This window comes from Myotis yumanensis, unplaced genomic scaffold, assembly GCF_028538775.1.
Source record: "Myotis yumanensis isolate MYYU_CA2020_CCGP unplaced genomic scaffold, mMyoYum1.0.hap1 SCAF_4, whole genome shotgun sequence".
Classification (NCBI taxonomy): Eukaryota; Metazoa; Chordata; class Mammalia; order Chiroptera; family Vespertilionidae; genus Myotis; species Myotis yumanensis.
Genome location: NW_027223755.1, coordinates 92,432,488 through 92,449,383, shown reverse-complemented (window position 1 = coordinate 92,449,383; position 16,896 = coordinate 92,432,488). Strand labels below are relative to the sequence as shown.

General features: G+C 46.1%; 1 protein-coding gene across 4 annotated transcripts in view; it reads left to right on the top strand.

The window, feature by feature from the left end:
• The window catches only part of SNX29 (sorting nexin 29), a 445,003-nt gene that overhangs the window by 39,979 nt on the left and 388,128 nt on the right, over positions 1-16,896 (top strand). For all 4 annotated transcript variants that reach the window (XM_070412958.1, XM_070412961.1, XM_070412960.1 and 1 more), the window contains one exon: positions 2,361-2,485. In XM_070412958.1, the coding sequence (XP_070269059.1) occupies positions 2,361-2,485 (125 nt within the window). The remainder of the gene's footprint in view (positions 1-2,360; positions 2,486-16,896) is intronic.

The window sequence follows — 16,896 nt, the reverse complement described above, 5'->3', positions numbered from 1 at the left end:
TTTTGCACATATTAAAACATTCACTGTTGATTAAGTGCCCCACTTAATTAAAAAACATGACCCAATTCATTAATGTCTGTATAATAAAACTTGGGCTGATAAATGCCAGGGAGGCAGCCAACCCACCACAGTCATGCCAGAGAGCACTTAGCAGAGAGCATTCTTGGAAATAGGAGAGCCTAAGGTGAGAAATAGAGAGCTCCACAAGTGGGTGCCCCTTTCATTGTGCAGGAATTACCATGTAACGGAAGAAAGACAAGAAGAAGCCCTGGCCAGTTTACTCAGTGGTTGGAGCATTGACCATGGAAGCATTGCAGGTTCAATTTCCTAGTCAAGGGCACATACCTAGGTTGCGTTTCAATCTGACCAGTCGGGGTGCATGTGGGAGGCAACCAGTTGATGTCTTTCTCTCTCTCCCCCCCCCCCCGCCCCACTTCCTCCCTTTCACTCTGTCTGAAAATCAATGGAAAAAAATATCCTCAAGTGAGGATTAAAAAAAAAAGGTGAGAAGAAATGAAAAACCTTAAGGTGACATAGTTATAAATCAGCACCTATATAGTGTGCTCACCACAAGCTAAAGGACTGTAGATTCATGTGTGTTCTCCTTGATTCACTGGTCTTAATTGACCTGGATTTGTAACCCAAATCCAGGTCAATTAAGATCTCCCTAGGGGAGAACTCATTTTGGTCACATTTACCGCAGTAGCCAGCTTTAATCATTGGCAGTAGTAGCCCAGAATGCTGGGGTGGATTAGTGATGTGTGTCACAGGCCCAGAATTGAGAGAAAATGTTGGTATTTGCTGATTCTGTGCCAGGGTTTTCTGGTGTAGACAGATGACCTGAGTAAAGGTTGGGTTTATGAGGGATAGGACTTTTGTCATAGGATAGAGCATGTTTGTGTTGGTGCTGTGGGGTGTAGCAGAAACTAGCTCGGATCAGCATGGGAGTGGGGAGGGCCTGGAGTACAGATGGTGCTGCTAATTACGTACTCTATGTATGCTGTCTCTTCAACGTCTTTAAGCCTCAGTTTCTTTATGTGTAAAATGGAGATAATAATACCTACCTACCTTACCTATATCATAATGTTGATGAGAGGAGCTAATGAATCAGTGGTATGAAAATATTTACCACCCACAGAACAATAAACCCTTGGAGTGTAATTATTACAGGTGTGGGGGTAGGTGGAGCAGGAAATGCCTGCAGTTAGGCAAGGTTGGAAAGGATGTGGTGGCCTTAGGGCCTTTGCACTGGGCCCCTCTGCCCAACCTGCTGCCTCTTGTCATATCCAGGTTTTAACTCCAAGGTTACCTCCATTCAGGCCACATAATTTAAGCTGGTTCCTGCCCGCTCTCCACTTACCACCTCATCCTGTTTTATTTTCTTCAAAGTTCTCATCAACTAAAATGGTTTGGTTAGCTTACTTGTTTGTGTGTCTTCCCTGTTAGATCTGTGCAAACGTGGTGAGGCAGAGACCTTGTGTGTCTCACTTGTGTATCATCAGAGCCTAGAATAGTGCCTGGCACATCGAAGTTCAGGGTTTCTTAATATTTGTTGCACAAGCGAATGGAAGGGTCTCTGAAGTCCACAGACCCAATTGGGCTGAGGGCCAAGGAGTGCTGGGAGGATTGGTAAGAACAGAGGGTAGTTGCTGTGACCTCATCTCTTTGCAAACGTGTTCTTGAATCTTCCATTTCTTGGGTTATTGAGAAATGAATTCAGTTAAATCCACAGTAATTACAACTTTTTGTTGGTAGAAAAGCAAGCAGAGTAATTGTAACTTAATTGAAAATTCCATAAACTCTGAATCTGACTTCAAAGATAATCTCTTACAACAAAATAAAGAACAAGAATCAGAATTCATATTATTTCATTATTGTATGTAACAGGCCATGAAATTACACAATGTTTCCAATTTGTCAGGCTGGTGAATTCAATCTCTTAAAAGAAAATCGTGTTCCTAAAACTACCTGTGATATGAATTTGAGTTGAAATGTGTGAATTGGATACAATTAACACCCACCCCTCCCCACACCAAACGGATTTCCTTTTAAATTGGCTTTTTTCTCTCTCCTGCTGCCTGGCACCAATTCCATATTCCCTTGTTTCTTGTAAATTGTTACTATGCTTCCACCAGTCTAATGATTATGGCTAGACTGTGTGGGCTTCCCTGAGTTCTGTGAGGTAAACAGACATGGGGAAAGGTGTGTGGAGCGGCCCAACGCAATTACCTGCCTGTAAATCCAGGTGTCTCGTGGGTGCCTTCACACCTGGTGACTTACTGGCTCCCGGGAGATACGGGGCCACTCTGGTGGTTTCTCCCCTTCACAGGTGGACTGATGAATCATTGGTTCTCTCACAGGGTGACCTGTCTGTGTGCCCAGTTTGAGGCCGTCCTACAGCATGGCTTGAAGAGGAGTCGTGGATTAGCACTAACAGCAGCTGCGATCAAACAGGCAGCCGGCTTCTCCAGCAAAACGGAAACAGGTACTGCTCGGCCTGATGTGGTGGCCCAGAGGATGCTGTCTTTTCTCTCTCTGTTTATTTTTATTCAGTAGTGAGCAAGGCAGTCACTGTGTGGGACTGATGGGGGGTGGGGTGGGGCAGGGCGTGGTGGTACAGAAATCACGTGTAAGGATGCCCGACTTGTCGGTCATGGTGTTGTCTGGCACCTTAATTTAAGTGAAGTCATCCTTTGTGCAGAATCCCCAGCACCACGTGTTGCCGTCTTTAAGGGCTCGGAGGCCTGCAGCGGAGGTGCTTATTTCACACTGTGGTGAGGCAGTTTGCTGGGAAATTAGTAATCTGTTTTAATACGATGCATGGGGATAGCATGATATTTCATAATTAAATCTGTCTTCAATAACAGCAACAGAGACCTCAACAGAGACCACACGGGTCTCTGAGCGTATACGTCCTGCTGCCATCCGTTTTAAAGTTGCCAAAGCATTTCCCAAGCGCCATGCGCCTGTATGTCTGAATGGCACAGGTAATGCTGATAACAGTAACTGCTAACACGTGCAAGTATTTAGTGCAAGCCTGGCACTTTGTCCGTCTTCTGCATAAATGAACTTGTTCAGCTCTGACAACAGCCCTGTGAATAGTAGGCACCTTTATTTTCTCCACCGCACAGATGACACTGCGGAGAGTGGTTTGCTTTGGGCCTGAACCTTACAGGGGATCCCATCATATAAAAACCATCCCATACTGACGATCCAAACAAGATTTAAAATAGTTAGACCAGGGGTGGGCAAACTTTTTGACTCGAGGGCCACAATGGGTTCTTAAACTGGACTGGAGGGCCGGAACAAAAGCATGGCTGGAGTGTTTGTGTGAACTAATATAAATTCAAAGTAAACATCATTACATAAAAGGGTACGGTCTTTTTTTTTTTAGTTTTATTCATTTCAAACGGGCCGGATCCGCCTGAGGGCCGTAGTTTGCCCACGGCTGAGTTAGACAGTTACTTGTTAGTTGGTTTCTAGTTGAATTGGTTATGGTTATCTATCCAGTTACGAATGTTGCAGCCGTGCAGTCACCTGGGCATTATTTAAAAGTATTTACTGTTAAATGCGCTATCCACCAAGAATGAAATAGATCTTTATGAAAACTGTGCAGTTGTGTGCATGTGTGTGTTAAGTTCCTTTTAATATTGAATATTGTCATTGAATGAAATGGGTCAGTGGATTGAAGATGAGGTTAAATTCAACCATTAGAATCACTTTTGGTATCCTAAAACATGACAAATTATGAATAAAACAAATATACATAAAAAACAACAACACCCCCCAAACCATCCTATGTTCTCCACCCAACCCCACTTTAGAGAGCACGCTCTTTTAGACTCTGTTTGTGGTTGTCACCCTTAATTCGCAAATCTTTCTTGTTGTGTACAATGTTAGTGTACGATGTGTCATTTTTGGCTAGTTTTCCTCTTTTCATAGCTAAAAACCACCTCACTGTGTTTGGTGAAGTTAGTTGTTGGTAGAAATTCCCTGCTGACTGAGCCTTTTGCGGTTCTTTCTTTCTCTTTTGTGTTGGTGTGTCTTCCTTTTCTTTCCTGCCCTTCAACAAACCTTTGATGCCTGTTCATCTCACCGGGTGCTCATCTTCAGAAATTATTGTGGTTCCTGTTGGGATCAGAGGAAGCTGCAAGAGGGATTCCTGTCACTGTTGATTTTTCTCCTGTGCTCTTGGGTTCCTCCTTTAAAAGGAAGTCATGGACGTGCGGGGCCGGTTCAGAGAAACGTCAGCATCACTGCTAACTGCCGCCTCGGATGTCAGTCCTGTTGTCTCATGTCCAGGATGCTTCCCTGGGCCCCTGTGTGGGGGTGGCTGAGGGCTCTGGGCTGGTTGAGAAGCTGTTCAAGGACATTGCTTTTCCCACAGTCCCCTCGTTTCCATCGTTCCTGTCTGAGGGGGAGCCACCTTAATGACACTGGCGAGGCTCTGGCTCTGCTTCCATCCAGTCGATGGCAGCTGCCGGCCATGGCAGAGGCCCTGGCTGTCAGACGGTGAGGCTAAGTCTGGTAGGGCCCTGGAATATTCAGAGCTTTAGTCGTTTTCACTTGTAAAGGAGGGTAGTCTCGTCTATCTGGGGGCTTGTCAGGAGGATCCAGCGAGAATCTCATGTGAAGATCTGCTCCGTTCATAGCACCTAATAAATGTTTAACCAGTTGCCATCTTTCCTCAACACCCTTTTACCATTAACCTCTTCCTGCCTCTCATCCCCCCTAAGGCTCTCTGACCTTTTAGCCATGAAGAATGGCTCTTTCCATTCCATCCAGACCAGAATTCTTGTCTTTTTTGTTACTTGGCCCTGATAATCAGAGAGGTTCCAACACGTTTGCAAGGCATCTCCAGCACTCACGTTCTTGCCACTTCCCTGAATCTTAGCATGATTCCTGCACCTGCATCCCAAAGAGGCGGATGAACGGGTCTCTGGCTTTGTTTTCCTCTGAGGAGGATGTGCTGGGCCGCCTCCTAGACCCTTAGAAGCAGGGAAGGACCAAACTGGGTTAGCGCTTGAGTGGCTGCCAGGGGCTTTTGCTGTCACCATCGGTAGTGTGAAGAACCATTCACCGGTGCAGAATAGTCCTTGGCTGATGAAAACCTCTTTCCTGCTGTTGAACATGTGATTAAAAACCTCATGAGAGAGGGGAGCGGTGGGCTTTCAACTAAGAGCTGGGAAAGATCAGATCAGTGGCTTCTTCAGGCTGTTAAAGCCGCTGGAATGACCTTTCCGGCGGAGTGAAGCAAATGAAGCCTGGTGGAAATGAGCTTCGTTCTGTTCCTTCGCCCCTGCTGGCTGCTGGCTAGGCCCTTTATGTAACTTAGCAGCTTATATCAGACTCTACAGTCAGGCGACAGAGTTGAAATCTCTGCTCAGTGACTTGTCACACGTGAGGTCTCTGGGACACCCCCCACCCCTTGAGCTTTGTTTCCTCATGTGCAAAAGGAGGTTAATAACAGACTCTGCCTTGCAGGTTGTGGTAGGGACCCCCTGAGAAAGTGCCTGCAAAGTCCGGTCCAGAGCTGCTGGAGCTGGTTCTTGATGGAAACTTGGCAATTCCTTTCCAGGGTAGATGACGGTGTCCTTATTTCTCAGGGGATGACAGTGAGGCTCAAATAAGTTAATAAGCTGCCCAAGTTCCCACAGCTGGTAAATGGCAGAGCTGAGGATTCCAACCCAGGTCAGATTGATGTCAAATTCGTGGCTCTTCCCAGCTGCCCCCTCCTCTGGCATTGGGCCTGATGCCCACTGTTGCTCCTCCTCTGTAGACCACTCTAGCTCAGTTAACTGCATTGAAAGTGACAGGAGAGGATAAATAAGGGTGAATTGATCCACAAGGCTATTGCCTTAGCTCTGTTTACAAATGAAGAGAGAAAAGCTGAAAAAGTAATGACTGACTAAAATGATGTTGTTGAAAATCACAGTACTGTAAATAGTGCTGAGTCTGCCAGAGGCATGACTGCATTTGGTCATCTGGGGTTAGGGTGCGTGCGGGACTGAGATTGGAAACGGGTGCCCTGTACAGTATACATAAAAAATTATTTTTTTTTAAGTTGCCAACATTGAAAAAACATGAGATATTATGTTGAAATATGAATTTATGACTTTTCTTAAACTTGAAGATGTGCGACTCTGGGCCCACATGTACTACTGATTTTGATTGGAGCCTGATACTCCTGCCCTCTGTAGGTTGGCAAAAGTGCTCTAGTTCACCACGGTCTCCATCTCCCCTGATTGCCCTTGACACTTGAGATAATAGTGTTGGTTGACATTTATTGTTGCACTTTTGTTACTGTTCGCACTGTTCCTATCTAAAATTCAGTAGCTTTTGAGTGTAAACATCTCTCAGATAATGGATTTTGAATATATTCTTGTCTTTGTAGATGCCTGGTATTTTTGACCAAATGCCAGATGTTGTGTATGAAGGATTGTAGAGCGAATTTGAAGCTTGAGATGGTGTTATCTTTCTTCAGAGAGGATTTGCTGTTCCTTCTCAGGCAGGTAGAGTAGAGGGAGACCAGTTTAATTCAGTCAAGGATTGGGCCAGTTCACACCTGGGCTTCCGCATTTGTGAGGGCTCCTGTATTTCTGCTTCTGCCTTATTTCTGGGATACAGTTCTTTGGGCTTTTCAGTTTTTCAGAGCTTCCATACAAAATTTCCACACACTGGTGGCTTAAAACAACCGGGAGAATTTATGCTCTCACAATTCTGGAGGCCAGGAGTCCAAAGTGTAGGTGTCAGCAGGGTTGGTTCCTCCTGGATGCTATGAGACCGCATGTGTTTCCAGCTTCTGGTGGTTGTCAGCAGTGCTTGGCGTCAGCAGTCCCTGGTGTTCTTTGTAGCTGTATCACTCCAGTGTCTGCCTCTGTCTTCACATGGCCTTTCCTCTGTGTCTGTCTCTCTGTGTCCTGCCCTCACCTCAGAAGAACACCAGTCAGATTACATTTAGTTCCCACCCCACTCCAGTAGGACCTCATTTTAACTAATTACATCTGCTCAGAGTCTTGTTTCAAATCAAGTCACATTCTGGGGTTCCAGGTGGACATGAATTTCTTGGGGACACAATTTAGTCCAGTGCACAGCTGCATCCTTGAGGTGATTACCAGTGCTCTTTCTCCTCAGCATGCCCGAGCCCTAATTTTCCCTTCTTAGCCCCTGTGGGAATACTGAAAGCTCAGCTTCCCTCCTCATGGGGAAAAGCCTCCAGGGCAAAATAAGGCTCTAAATGTAGGACTCATGTCTATGGACTTCCCTTCCCTCCTAGTCCTTCACTTTTGTTTTAATTAAAAAAAATGTTGTCTGGCTTTTTAAGTTGCTGTTTTTGTGCGTGAGAGAGTTGGTCTAACCCAGGCTAACCTTCCGAGGCTGAAAGCTGTGCCACCTTGTGTGTGACCATCTCCGGTTCCCGTTCTACAAATCAGGCCCCGAGTTTTCCTTCGGAGAGAAACTGTAGCCCGGGGAAGGCTTTGCAGGCAGTTTCCTTCGGTTTTGTGGTGATTCCTATCAGTGCCTGCAGATATCTTCATTTCCTGGTTTGTTGTCTGCTAGGTGTTTTGTCTTATTGGTTTTTGTTTTTGGCTTAGCATTCAGATTTCTTTCTCTTTCTGACTTGGAGAGTTTTGCCCTAAACATCCTCACTTACAAAATGTTGGTAAGACAGACGTGACAATATAAGCAGATATGCCATCACCTCAGCTTTGTCTTGTCGAGTATTTGGGTGGGCCAGGGAAGCAGCGTGCATCTCAAACGGAGATCCCTTGAACAGATTGCCCAGCTAGTTGGTTGCAAAGGATCCAGAGAAGCTTGGGATGAGGTCACCTTTAGGATTCAAGCCCCAATAGTGAGAGTTTGCCCTGTCAGCGTGCGAGCTGTTTCCTCGTACTTTGGGACGAGTGACGATTTGTCCATACAAGGGCTCGTTTTGGTGATGGTGAGAGGGGATCTGCATTTTCTGAGTCTGGTCCTGCAGTTTGTTTAAACGTCCCCTTCCAGTTAGTGTGAATAATTACAGCAGACACTGGTTGTTCCCCGCCCAGCAGATCTGTCTCTTCTGTCTTGCTCATGGAACTCTGATTTTGTAAAGATGCTGGGTGGCCAATAGCTTCGGATCGGAAGCTAGCCCCAGGGCAGTGAATCTGGGTCAGAGCAGCCCAGCCATCAGAATTATCCTACCGGTAGTTGGTTTAGGAAAAGACATGAGACACAGTTCTGACCAAAGAGAAGGAAGCAGTCTGCTGAGGGGCTTCTAAGATGGATTCTTGCTATTTAAAGAGACACAAAAGAAGGCTTATTACATGGCCTTGGGCTGTTGCCTGAGACTGATGCTTGGAGCTGTGGCAATGATCTTGCCACCTTGCTGGGAGCGGATCTGAGGACAAAGCCAGTACAGCAAGGAAGGCAGCCCAGGGAGGTGGGGAGTACCTGGATCCTTCCTAACGTTAGCGTTACTGAATTCACCAACTCTGGAGCTGCCCTACTTCTGGACTTGATGTGATGCAAAATAATAAATTCCCTAAGGTTTTAAGCCATTTTGAGTTCAGCCTTTTATTTGTATCCCAAAACATCCTAATTTAAACTATAGAGAAAAGTAAGACAACTTAAAAAACAAAGTCAGATGCCCCTGGTCCCCAGTGGGAGGACAGAGGTGATTAGCACATTAGTCTTGGAAATGACACCTGGATGTTTTCTGCTCTTACTGATTAATGGGCTGAACACAGATGGGCTTTCTTGGTGTTTGCTAGATACTCATATTGAGCAGCTCCTGTGACCCAGGGGATTTGTTAGACTCTTCATGTTCATTATGCCATTTTATTCCTGAAATGACTCTGCATGGTGAATGATAGTGTCCTCATTTTACAGATGAAGAAAATAAGGCTCAAAGGAATGAAATAATTGCTTTCATGTTTTAGAGGTAATGTGTGGCAGAGCTGGGATTTCTACTCAGTGTCTACATGATTGTGATTTCTAAGCTGCTACTTTTATTTAATAACTAGAGGCCCAGTGCATGAAATTTGTGCACAGTAGGGTCCCTAGCAGCTGCTGGCTGCCAGCTGGGGCCTCCCTTCCCCCGGCCGGGGCAGGGCCAGCTGGGGGAGGGGCCATGGGCGGTTGGCTGGCCCTCCCCGCCCCCCGGTCAAACTCCTGGTTGAGGTGACAATTTGCATATTAGGCTTTTATTATATAGGATAATGGCACATTATTTCCAGAAAAAGGGCTCTCTGAAAGATCAAGATCCCCCTAATTTGAATTCATGAGTAAATTAAGCATCAAGGTTTGAGTGAGTTATGATCACTCAGAGCAGAGGACAGCAAACTATGTCCCCCCACCTAGTTTTGTAAAGAAAGTTTTATTGGAACAGAGCCACACACATTCATGTGCCTACTGTTTATGGCTGCTGTTAGGCTGAGTTGTGTCTGAGACCATCTGGCCAAACCTGTTTTTTTGACTGTCTCTCTCGATGGTCAAGGACTGGGACCATCCTTGCTCATCCAGTGTATTGCAAGGTTGCTGGTAGCCAAAAAACTATGTTCAGAATAATGACTCAAGGGCCCAGACTCAGGCCATGCCGCTCATTCTCTTGGGCAGTCGAGCCCCACTGTCTGCTTTCTGGACATCTTCAAAGTCCATTGAAAAGCAGGTGATATTAACATACCACATCTGTAAAATTAGAAAACTAACTTCCTTGATCGTCCGTGGGGATTTTTGAAAATGGTTGATTGCATTTCACTCAAAGCAGAATTTATGTTTTGCTTCATTGGGTCACTGTGGATAACAATTTCATTTCTGTAGAAAGTTAATTTTGGAGGAAGCTGCATGTGCCAGGAGAACCCTGGGCTCAACCTTTTGATGGAGGGGAAGTCAACTCCCACCCTCCGTCCCTCTAATGTTTTCAGTTCTCTCTTTGTGTTTCTCTGTTGTATTTGTGAACTTGCAAATCAACTACTTCTGGTGAAGAGCCCTTGGAAGGATGTCTGTGAAAGGTGCTAAGAAAATACTGAGTTCTGTCCAGGGGTGTGATAAACATGTTTAACAGCTGGTAGGAAACTGCTGGCCTTAGGGAGGGAGCCAGAAGCCAGAGCACTGTCCCTCACCTGCTTCTGTGTTGACCTTGGAGGTGCTAGATTATGGGGGTGTCCACAGGGTCTTGGGAGGGTCCTTGGCAGTTGGGGAGCCTGAGGGCTTAGGCCAGTGGCTATTTACTAAGGGGCATGAAACTGTCCCAACCAACATATTAGGATCTGGTATTGCTGGACTGCTGCCTCTTGGCTGAAGGTGACCTTTGGCTATTTCAGAGGTGTTTGATCCTGGTGTGTTGTAAATTGAGACCCAGATTTGGCCTCATAATTGTCAGTTTTTAGTCCATAATTATCCAGCTTGTTGGTTCCATGGGTCCTTTGCTTTGCTCCTGACAGTGTGAAATGGCTTTTCAGCAGAGGATGTGGTACTACGCCCTAGAAGGAAACAAGACACTTACTTTAAAAGTCCTGCTTCTTTGGTGCTAGAGGAGATCCCTACTTTTTAATAAAGGAGCTGCTGAAGATTCTCGTATAATGTGGGTGAATGCCAAGTGGGCTATCCTGAGGTATTAGAGTTTGGGACTCAGACCTCAGATGCTCACAGGACCGGACAGATGGCAGAAGTGAGTGAACCAGGCCTGTGACAGGCACCTGCGGGGAGAGGAAACTGGTAGAGCAGGCTGGGAATATAGTCTGTCTGGTGGTTCAGGAAGAAGGGAGGGTGGATTTGATGACCAGCTAGCAGTCTGCCACGGGAGGAGGTTTTGCCCTTCTGTGCAGAATGGCCAGACAGCCTCTTTCTGGGGACATTTGAATAGAGACCTAAGAAAATGAGGGAATTAGCCATACTGTTATTAGGGGAAGGAATTCCAGGTGGTTCACCAGTTCAGAAGCATGTACCAGTCAGTTGCTGGTGCTCACAGATTTATTTATTCTCTGTCCTTCCTTGGCAGGCTTTATTTCCCAGGCTCTCTTCCCATTGTCTTCCATTTTGGTTTGGCCGGTGGGAGGTGGTAATGAGTTTAGAAGATGGGAGGAAGAGGGAAGCTAGACTATTTCTTCCTCTCACCTCTGCCTTAGGTGGCATCTCCAGCAGTGTCTGTGCTTCCTCCATGGTCCGTGGAGGTCCCACGTGGCCTGCTGTTTAGGTGCTCCTCTCCTCCCTTCCCCTCCCAGGTGCCTCTGCCATAGTCCAGCTGTTGCCTGGCAGTCCTACCTGGTAACACTACCTCTTTCTTTTGTTCCTCTGGCTCTTTAGGGATGGGCTGGCTTTCTACATTGCTGATCTTTAGGTGGCCTCATCATCTCCTATCTGGCTGGGTAGGTATGTTGGAGGAACAACCAGACCAGTGAGGCTGTATCAGGGCGAGTGACAGGGAGAGTGGAACGAAGTGAAAACAGGTAGGTAGTGGAGGAGCCAGGTGACATACGGGCCGTCAGTGGCAACTCATCCTTTTTTCCTTGCTTTATTTTTGTGATCTCCATCTACTCCTACCAAGATAATTGGCCTTTGTTCTATAGAGTCAGTAGGGATGTAAATTTCAAAATTTAAATCTACTGAAGTCTCCCAAAGTAATTCAGTATCTCAGATTGGTGTGCCTTTATTCATTCTTTAAAAATGTATCAAGTTTTGAATTATGTACTTTAAAATGATTACGATGGTGAATTTTATGTTAAGTGAATTTTACCACAATTAAAAAGCCTGAAGTGGGCAAGTTACCTATAATTGGCAAATTTAAGTTTTATCTAAGTTTAAGAACTAACTGAAAGAGAATTAATAACACTTAATTTCAGTTGCAGAGAATTAAAGGCAGTTTTATCTTCACACAGACAAAAAAGTATCAATGTAAAATGGTGCAGACTCTATGGAAAATAGTTTGGTGGATCCTCAAAAAGGCTTTGTCTTGTCCTCTTTCTTCTGGCTCTGATTGTGGTGACAGTCCTCTGAGACAGTGAGGTGAATGTCAAGAGTTTGGAGCTTCTGCCTGTGACAGAGCCTTTGAACCTGCTGTCTACTTCTAGGCTAGGTATGTGAGACAAAAAAGCCTTTATTTGTTTACAAGGAGCCTTGCTCCTTGTAGTTGTTTTTTTGTTTTTTTTTCTTGTTGAGTAATTATTTTTGCCGTTGTTGTTTATTTTTGAGCGACGCATTTGCCCCTTCAGCGCACACAGGCATTGCTCAGTGCCTGGCTTGTTGTCAGTCTCCATAAATGATTGTTAGATGATTGAAGAACATACCCTCTCTCACTGCATTAGACTTCTTCTGGTTATGAGTGACAGCAAGCCACAAAGACAAAGAAAAAAAGGGCACTTATTAATTCAAGTAACTGAGAAATCTAGGGCTTGAGCTGGTTAGGGCTCAGCACCCCCACATCTTTCTCTCTGTCTCTCTGAGCCCACTTTTCTATGGGTTGGCATCTTTCCTAGGTGGGCTTGCTCTACCCGATAGGGGCAAAATGGTCCCAGGTAGCTCCAGGTTTACAAGATTATCAGAGCTCCTACTTCTAGAAGAGTGGTTGGCAGACTTCTTCCTTAAGGGATGAGATAGTATTTCAGACCGTAGGTCTCTCACAGTCCTTAGCTCTGCCGTTGTAGCAGGAAAGCAGCCACAGATAATATATTAACAAATGGGCGGCTGTTTTCCAGTAAAACTTTACTTACATAAATAGGTGGTGGGCTGAATTTGGCCCTTGGGCCATTGTTTGCTGACTTCGGTTTTGGAAGGAGATAAGGCCTCACTTCTGGTTCAGGTAGAAGTTGTAGGGAGGACCCTTGGTTGTGGGGCAGATGCTGTGTCCAGGGCTGATTTTAGGGGCAAAAATAGAATATAGGGGACTAGCTGTGGTTATGGGAAATATTAATCATGCTCTGTTAACTGTGATTGCTTTGTTCTGGTTAAAGAAAGGACATTCTAATCTGGCTGGGGACTGTATGCCCTTGGGACCCGGGAGCCAACCTTGGACCTGGGAGATAACCTTGGAATGCTGTCCATTCTCATTCAAGAACTGCCTGTTATCATGGGAAGATGAACAACCTTGTTGCCCACACAATTGAGTCCCAACCCAGTCTGCATAGCCTACTTCCTCATGCCTGTAATCCCTACTTCCCCATTGTAAGCTTTGTCCTACCTGATATAAGCAGCTGGTTTATTGGGGAGGCGGGGGGGGGGGGGGGGGGGGGGGGGCTGCGGAGCAGATTTTTGTGGATGACCTGCTCTCTCCCATACTGCCGGCATTATTGGAATAAATGGTCATATATGAATCAGCCTTGTCTCTGCTTAATTGGCTTAAGTAGTGACAGGCAGCCCAGACCCCTTGGGTGTCCAGTTTCACTGGGACTGGGATGAAGCCAGTCAGGCACTCACTTTAGCCACAAGTTTTACGTGAGTGTTGTCAGTGGAAATAGGGTTCTTCCACGGCCACAAGAAAAGCATTTGAGGGACCCACGCGTAGGAGAATGAGATGTAGCGGTAAGATTTATTGGAGTGAAAACAAAGGACTATTCCCCAGGTGCCAGGTGTCTCATCCACAACCGGGTGGCCTAGCTCGTCTCACTGTGGAGTAAGTCCTGGGCCTGGTGAGCATCAGTGCTGACCAGGAAGGTCAGGACCCAAACTGTAATGTCATCACCCAGGGCTCCTGCCGTGCTCAGGCCTGCTCTCGGAGCCCCACGGCTGCTATGCCCGCCAACGAATGGGTGAACACATGCTACCAAGAATTATATTATCTCAGGCTTGGGAGAGAGCAGGCTTTCTTTCAGACTAACCAATCTCTTTCCCAGTCCTTCTTGGGCCTGTGCTGGGTCCTCCCCCATCCAGGTTGGTCCTTTTCTCAGAGTTTCCAGTCTAGATGCCACCCATTATGTCACCATTTTGGCTACCACTGCACCTTCCTCAAAGTTCTGCTTCGTCATCGGTTTCTACTGCCCATGTGTCTAGTAAAGGAATTTCTCCCACTCCTCCCTCAAACTCCCTGGGTTGTTCCAGGAAGATTCTTCCTGCCTGCTCTGGAATTAGGTCCCCTTGGTGGAGGGTGCCGCGTTCCCTGGGGGCCTGGGAGTGCTGTGGCTTCCCAGTGAATCAGGTTTAACGTCTGAGTCCATTTGTTCCCTTTCTTACTAGATACCTCGCTAACAGCAAGCCAGATAAAGAATATCTATCTTGCAATATTAAAAAAAAATCAAGATTAATACAATAAAAATCCACATGTGCAAAATAACAAACAAGGCCTGGATGAGGGTGGGCTAGTGAGGCGTGTCAAGGCTTAGGGCCGGCTGTGGCCAGGCCATTGCCCAGCCTGTGTTACCTGCCCACCTAGGTAAGGAAGGGAAGGTTTGTAGTGCCAGAAGGCAACTTCAAACAGAACACAGTCCCTTAGGAAAGAGGGGTGCTGCTTTCAGAAGAAAGGAATATTGTTTGTCTGCCTTGGCACTACATTCTTTTCATGTATGTTTTATTTTCTTATTCTTTTCCCTCAGAGCAAAGCTCACTTTATAAAAGAGGAAGATGAAGAACAAAATAAGTTGCCCAAGGTCACACAATCTTATGTAGAAACTGAGGCAAGGTTTTGGTCCTCTTTGGACTCCAAAGCATGAATTCTTGAATATTTGGCATCGATTAAAGCTGAGGCCTGTTAGAAACTTTGCCAAAGGCCCTGAGCTATTAGTTATCCTCTGTTAACGAGTGGCCCCAGGTGGCTAGCCTCAGTAACCCCTTCCTGGCTCTTTGCTCTGGTTGGCAGATGGCTTTCAGAAGTTGAGAGCCAGAAGCCCTCACCCACTTTTAGAATTAGCCCCTTGTTTCAAAGCAGCAAGAGATCGGTGCATATTTCCAAATTAAATTACAGACACTGCGAGCGTTAAGTGGCAGGTGAGCTGCACTTTAAATAGATCACATTAATTCTGGCAGTGGAAGCGGAGCCCTGCTGAGATAATTCTTATCATCAGCATCGCTCTGGCAAGCTTTAGAAGGCTTCTGTAGCAGTAAGCAATTTGGGAAATTGAGAGGTGAAAACACACCTTGAAGTGTTTCATGTGCATTCAAGGTCAGAGGGAGGTGACTGCAGTTTTCAAGAGAGATGGCGGTGTAAGTCACTTGATGCTAAAGGTGATGGATATCCAGATGGTTGTCTGGTGTGTTTCAAAACAGGTTTGCTGGCGGGCCCACTAAGAGTACTGCTCTCACTAAACTCCCCCTGCTCTGGTTTCTGAGAGAGGCTTCGAGTGGAAAGAAGGCTGTTAGCACACTTGTGCAGTTTGGGTTTGGGAAAGGGATTAGTGTCGCATTTAGGCATCGAGACAGAAGATGGTCCTGAGCGAACTCCCCTGTTGGTGGTTTCTCCAGTCATTCTTGGGACGTTTATTGTAAATGATCCCAGAGGTTGGCATGATCCATCCAGAAGTATGTATGCACACTCTTCTGTACATACATTTAGATACTGTTAATAGAAAAAGGGAAAGAGGAAACAACACAAATGCTCTCATATAAGAAGGTAATTATTAAGTAAACGATGGTTAGTCATCATGGTCTGTTGCCGGGAGCCGGTCCATCCTTGCTGCTTGACACAGTCGCTGCAGAGAAGAAACATCTGCACAGCACATGTTTCAAGGGACCTGGCGTATATGGCATACTGTTCTTAATATGTTTGCTCCCTTTAGCGCTATGTGTTTTAACCAAGGTCACCTCTCCGAGAAAGGTTGTTTTCCCAGGTAGGGATTTTTCCCTGAAGTTAAGGAGGAGATAAAACCTCTTAACTAAGTGCCAGGCGGGTAGTTAATCACTTTAACTACAAACAATCACCCTTAAGCTACATAATCTTTACTCCCTGGAATGGAGATAAGAAACGCCCTAACCTTTGCAATAGAAATTGACAGGATTAAAATCAACTGGTATAAATACAGATGTAACAAGACAACAAGAGAGAGAACCTAGAGAGAGAACCAAGAGACAGGACTTGGCTGGAGAACCTACACAGAACCTAGAGACAGGACTTGGCTGGAGAACCTAAGGACAGAACCTAGACACAGAACCTAGCGACAGAACTTGGCTGTAGAACCTAGACAGAACATGGCGGGAGATCCTGGATAGAACCTGGCGGCAGAACCTGACTGGAGATCCGGGCTAGAACCTGGCTGGAGAACCTAGCGAGAGAACATGGACATACAACCTGGAGAGAGAACCTTGCTAGAGAACATGGCTATGCTGATGGACTGACCGCTGTCTCCGTGTCCTTCCTTCTTCGCCGACTCCGTCCACACCTTTGGGGATCCCTGGACCCGCTGGGATTGGACCCCAGCAGTCTGTGCATTGTGCTCAGTGCTTTACCTCCCTTTTTTCCAGTTACCCCAGGAACCCGGGTGTTCTGTACTTTGGGCCTTTTGTTAAGGGAGAGGAATCCAAACCTTATCATGTTTAAGTGACCTGCTCAGGGTCATTCTACTGAACAATCTTTTTACCTGTTGTTCTGTCCACTAGTCTGGAAGTTTGTTGGAGACGAGTCCTTCTAGTCTCTGCCTGTCAGGCCATAGTCTCGCCCAGTCCATGGCTCCTGGTTAGAGGGCAGTCGATGCTGGCTGAGCTGAAATATTAGAGTGAGCGTCCTAACCCAACGCCCAGTGTGTGATGTGTGTATTCGCATCCTTCTGGAGGGAAGGTTCACAGACCTTGCCACATTCTCAGAGGGGTCTTGGGACCTGTTAGGCTCCTGGATTAGAATCCTTGTCTGGTAGCAGACTCAGTATTTTCTCTCTTAGTATATTAAGCATCTGTGAACATGATCATTTTAAAGAATGTAGACGCCCTCCTCACTTGGCAAGGCAGTGTGATTTTGTGGTTTGTAGTTCGACAGCTCTCAGTCCCTTCTGCTGTATT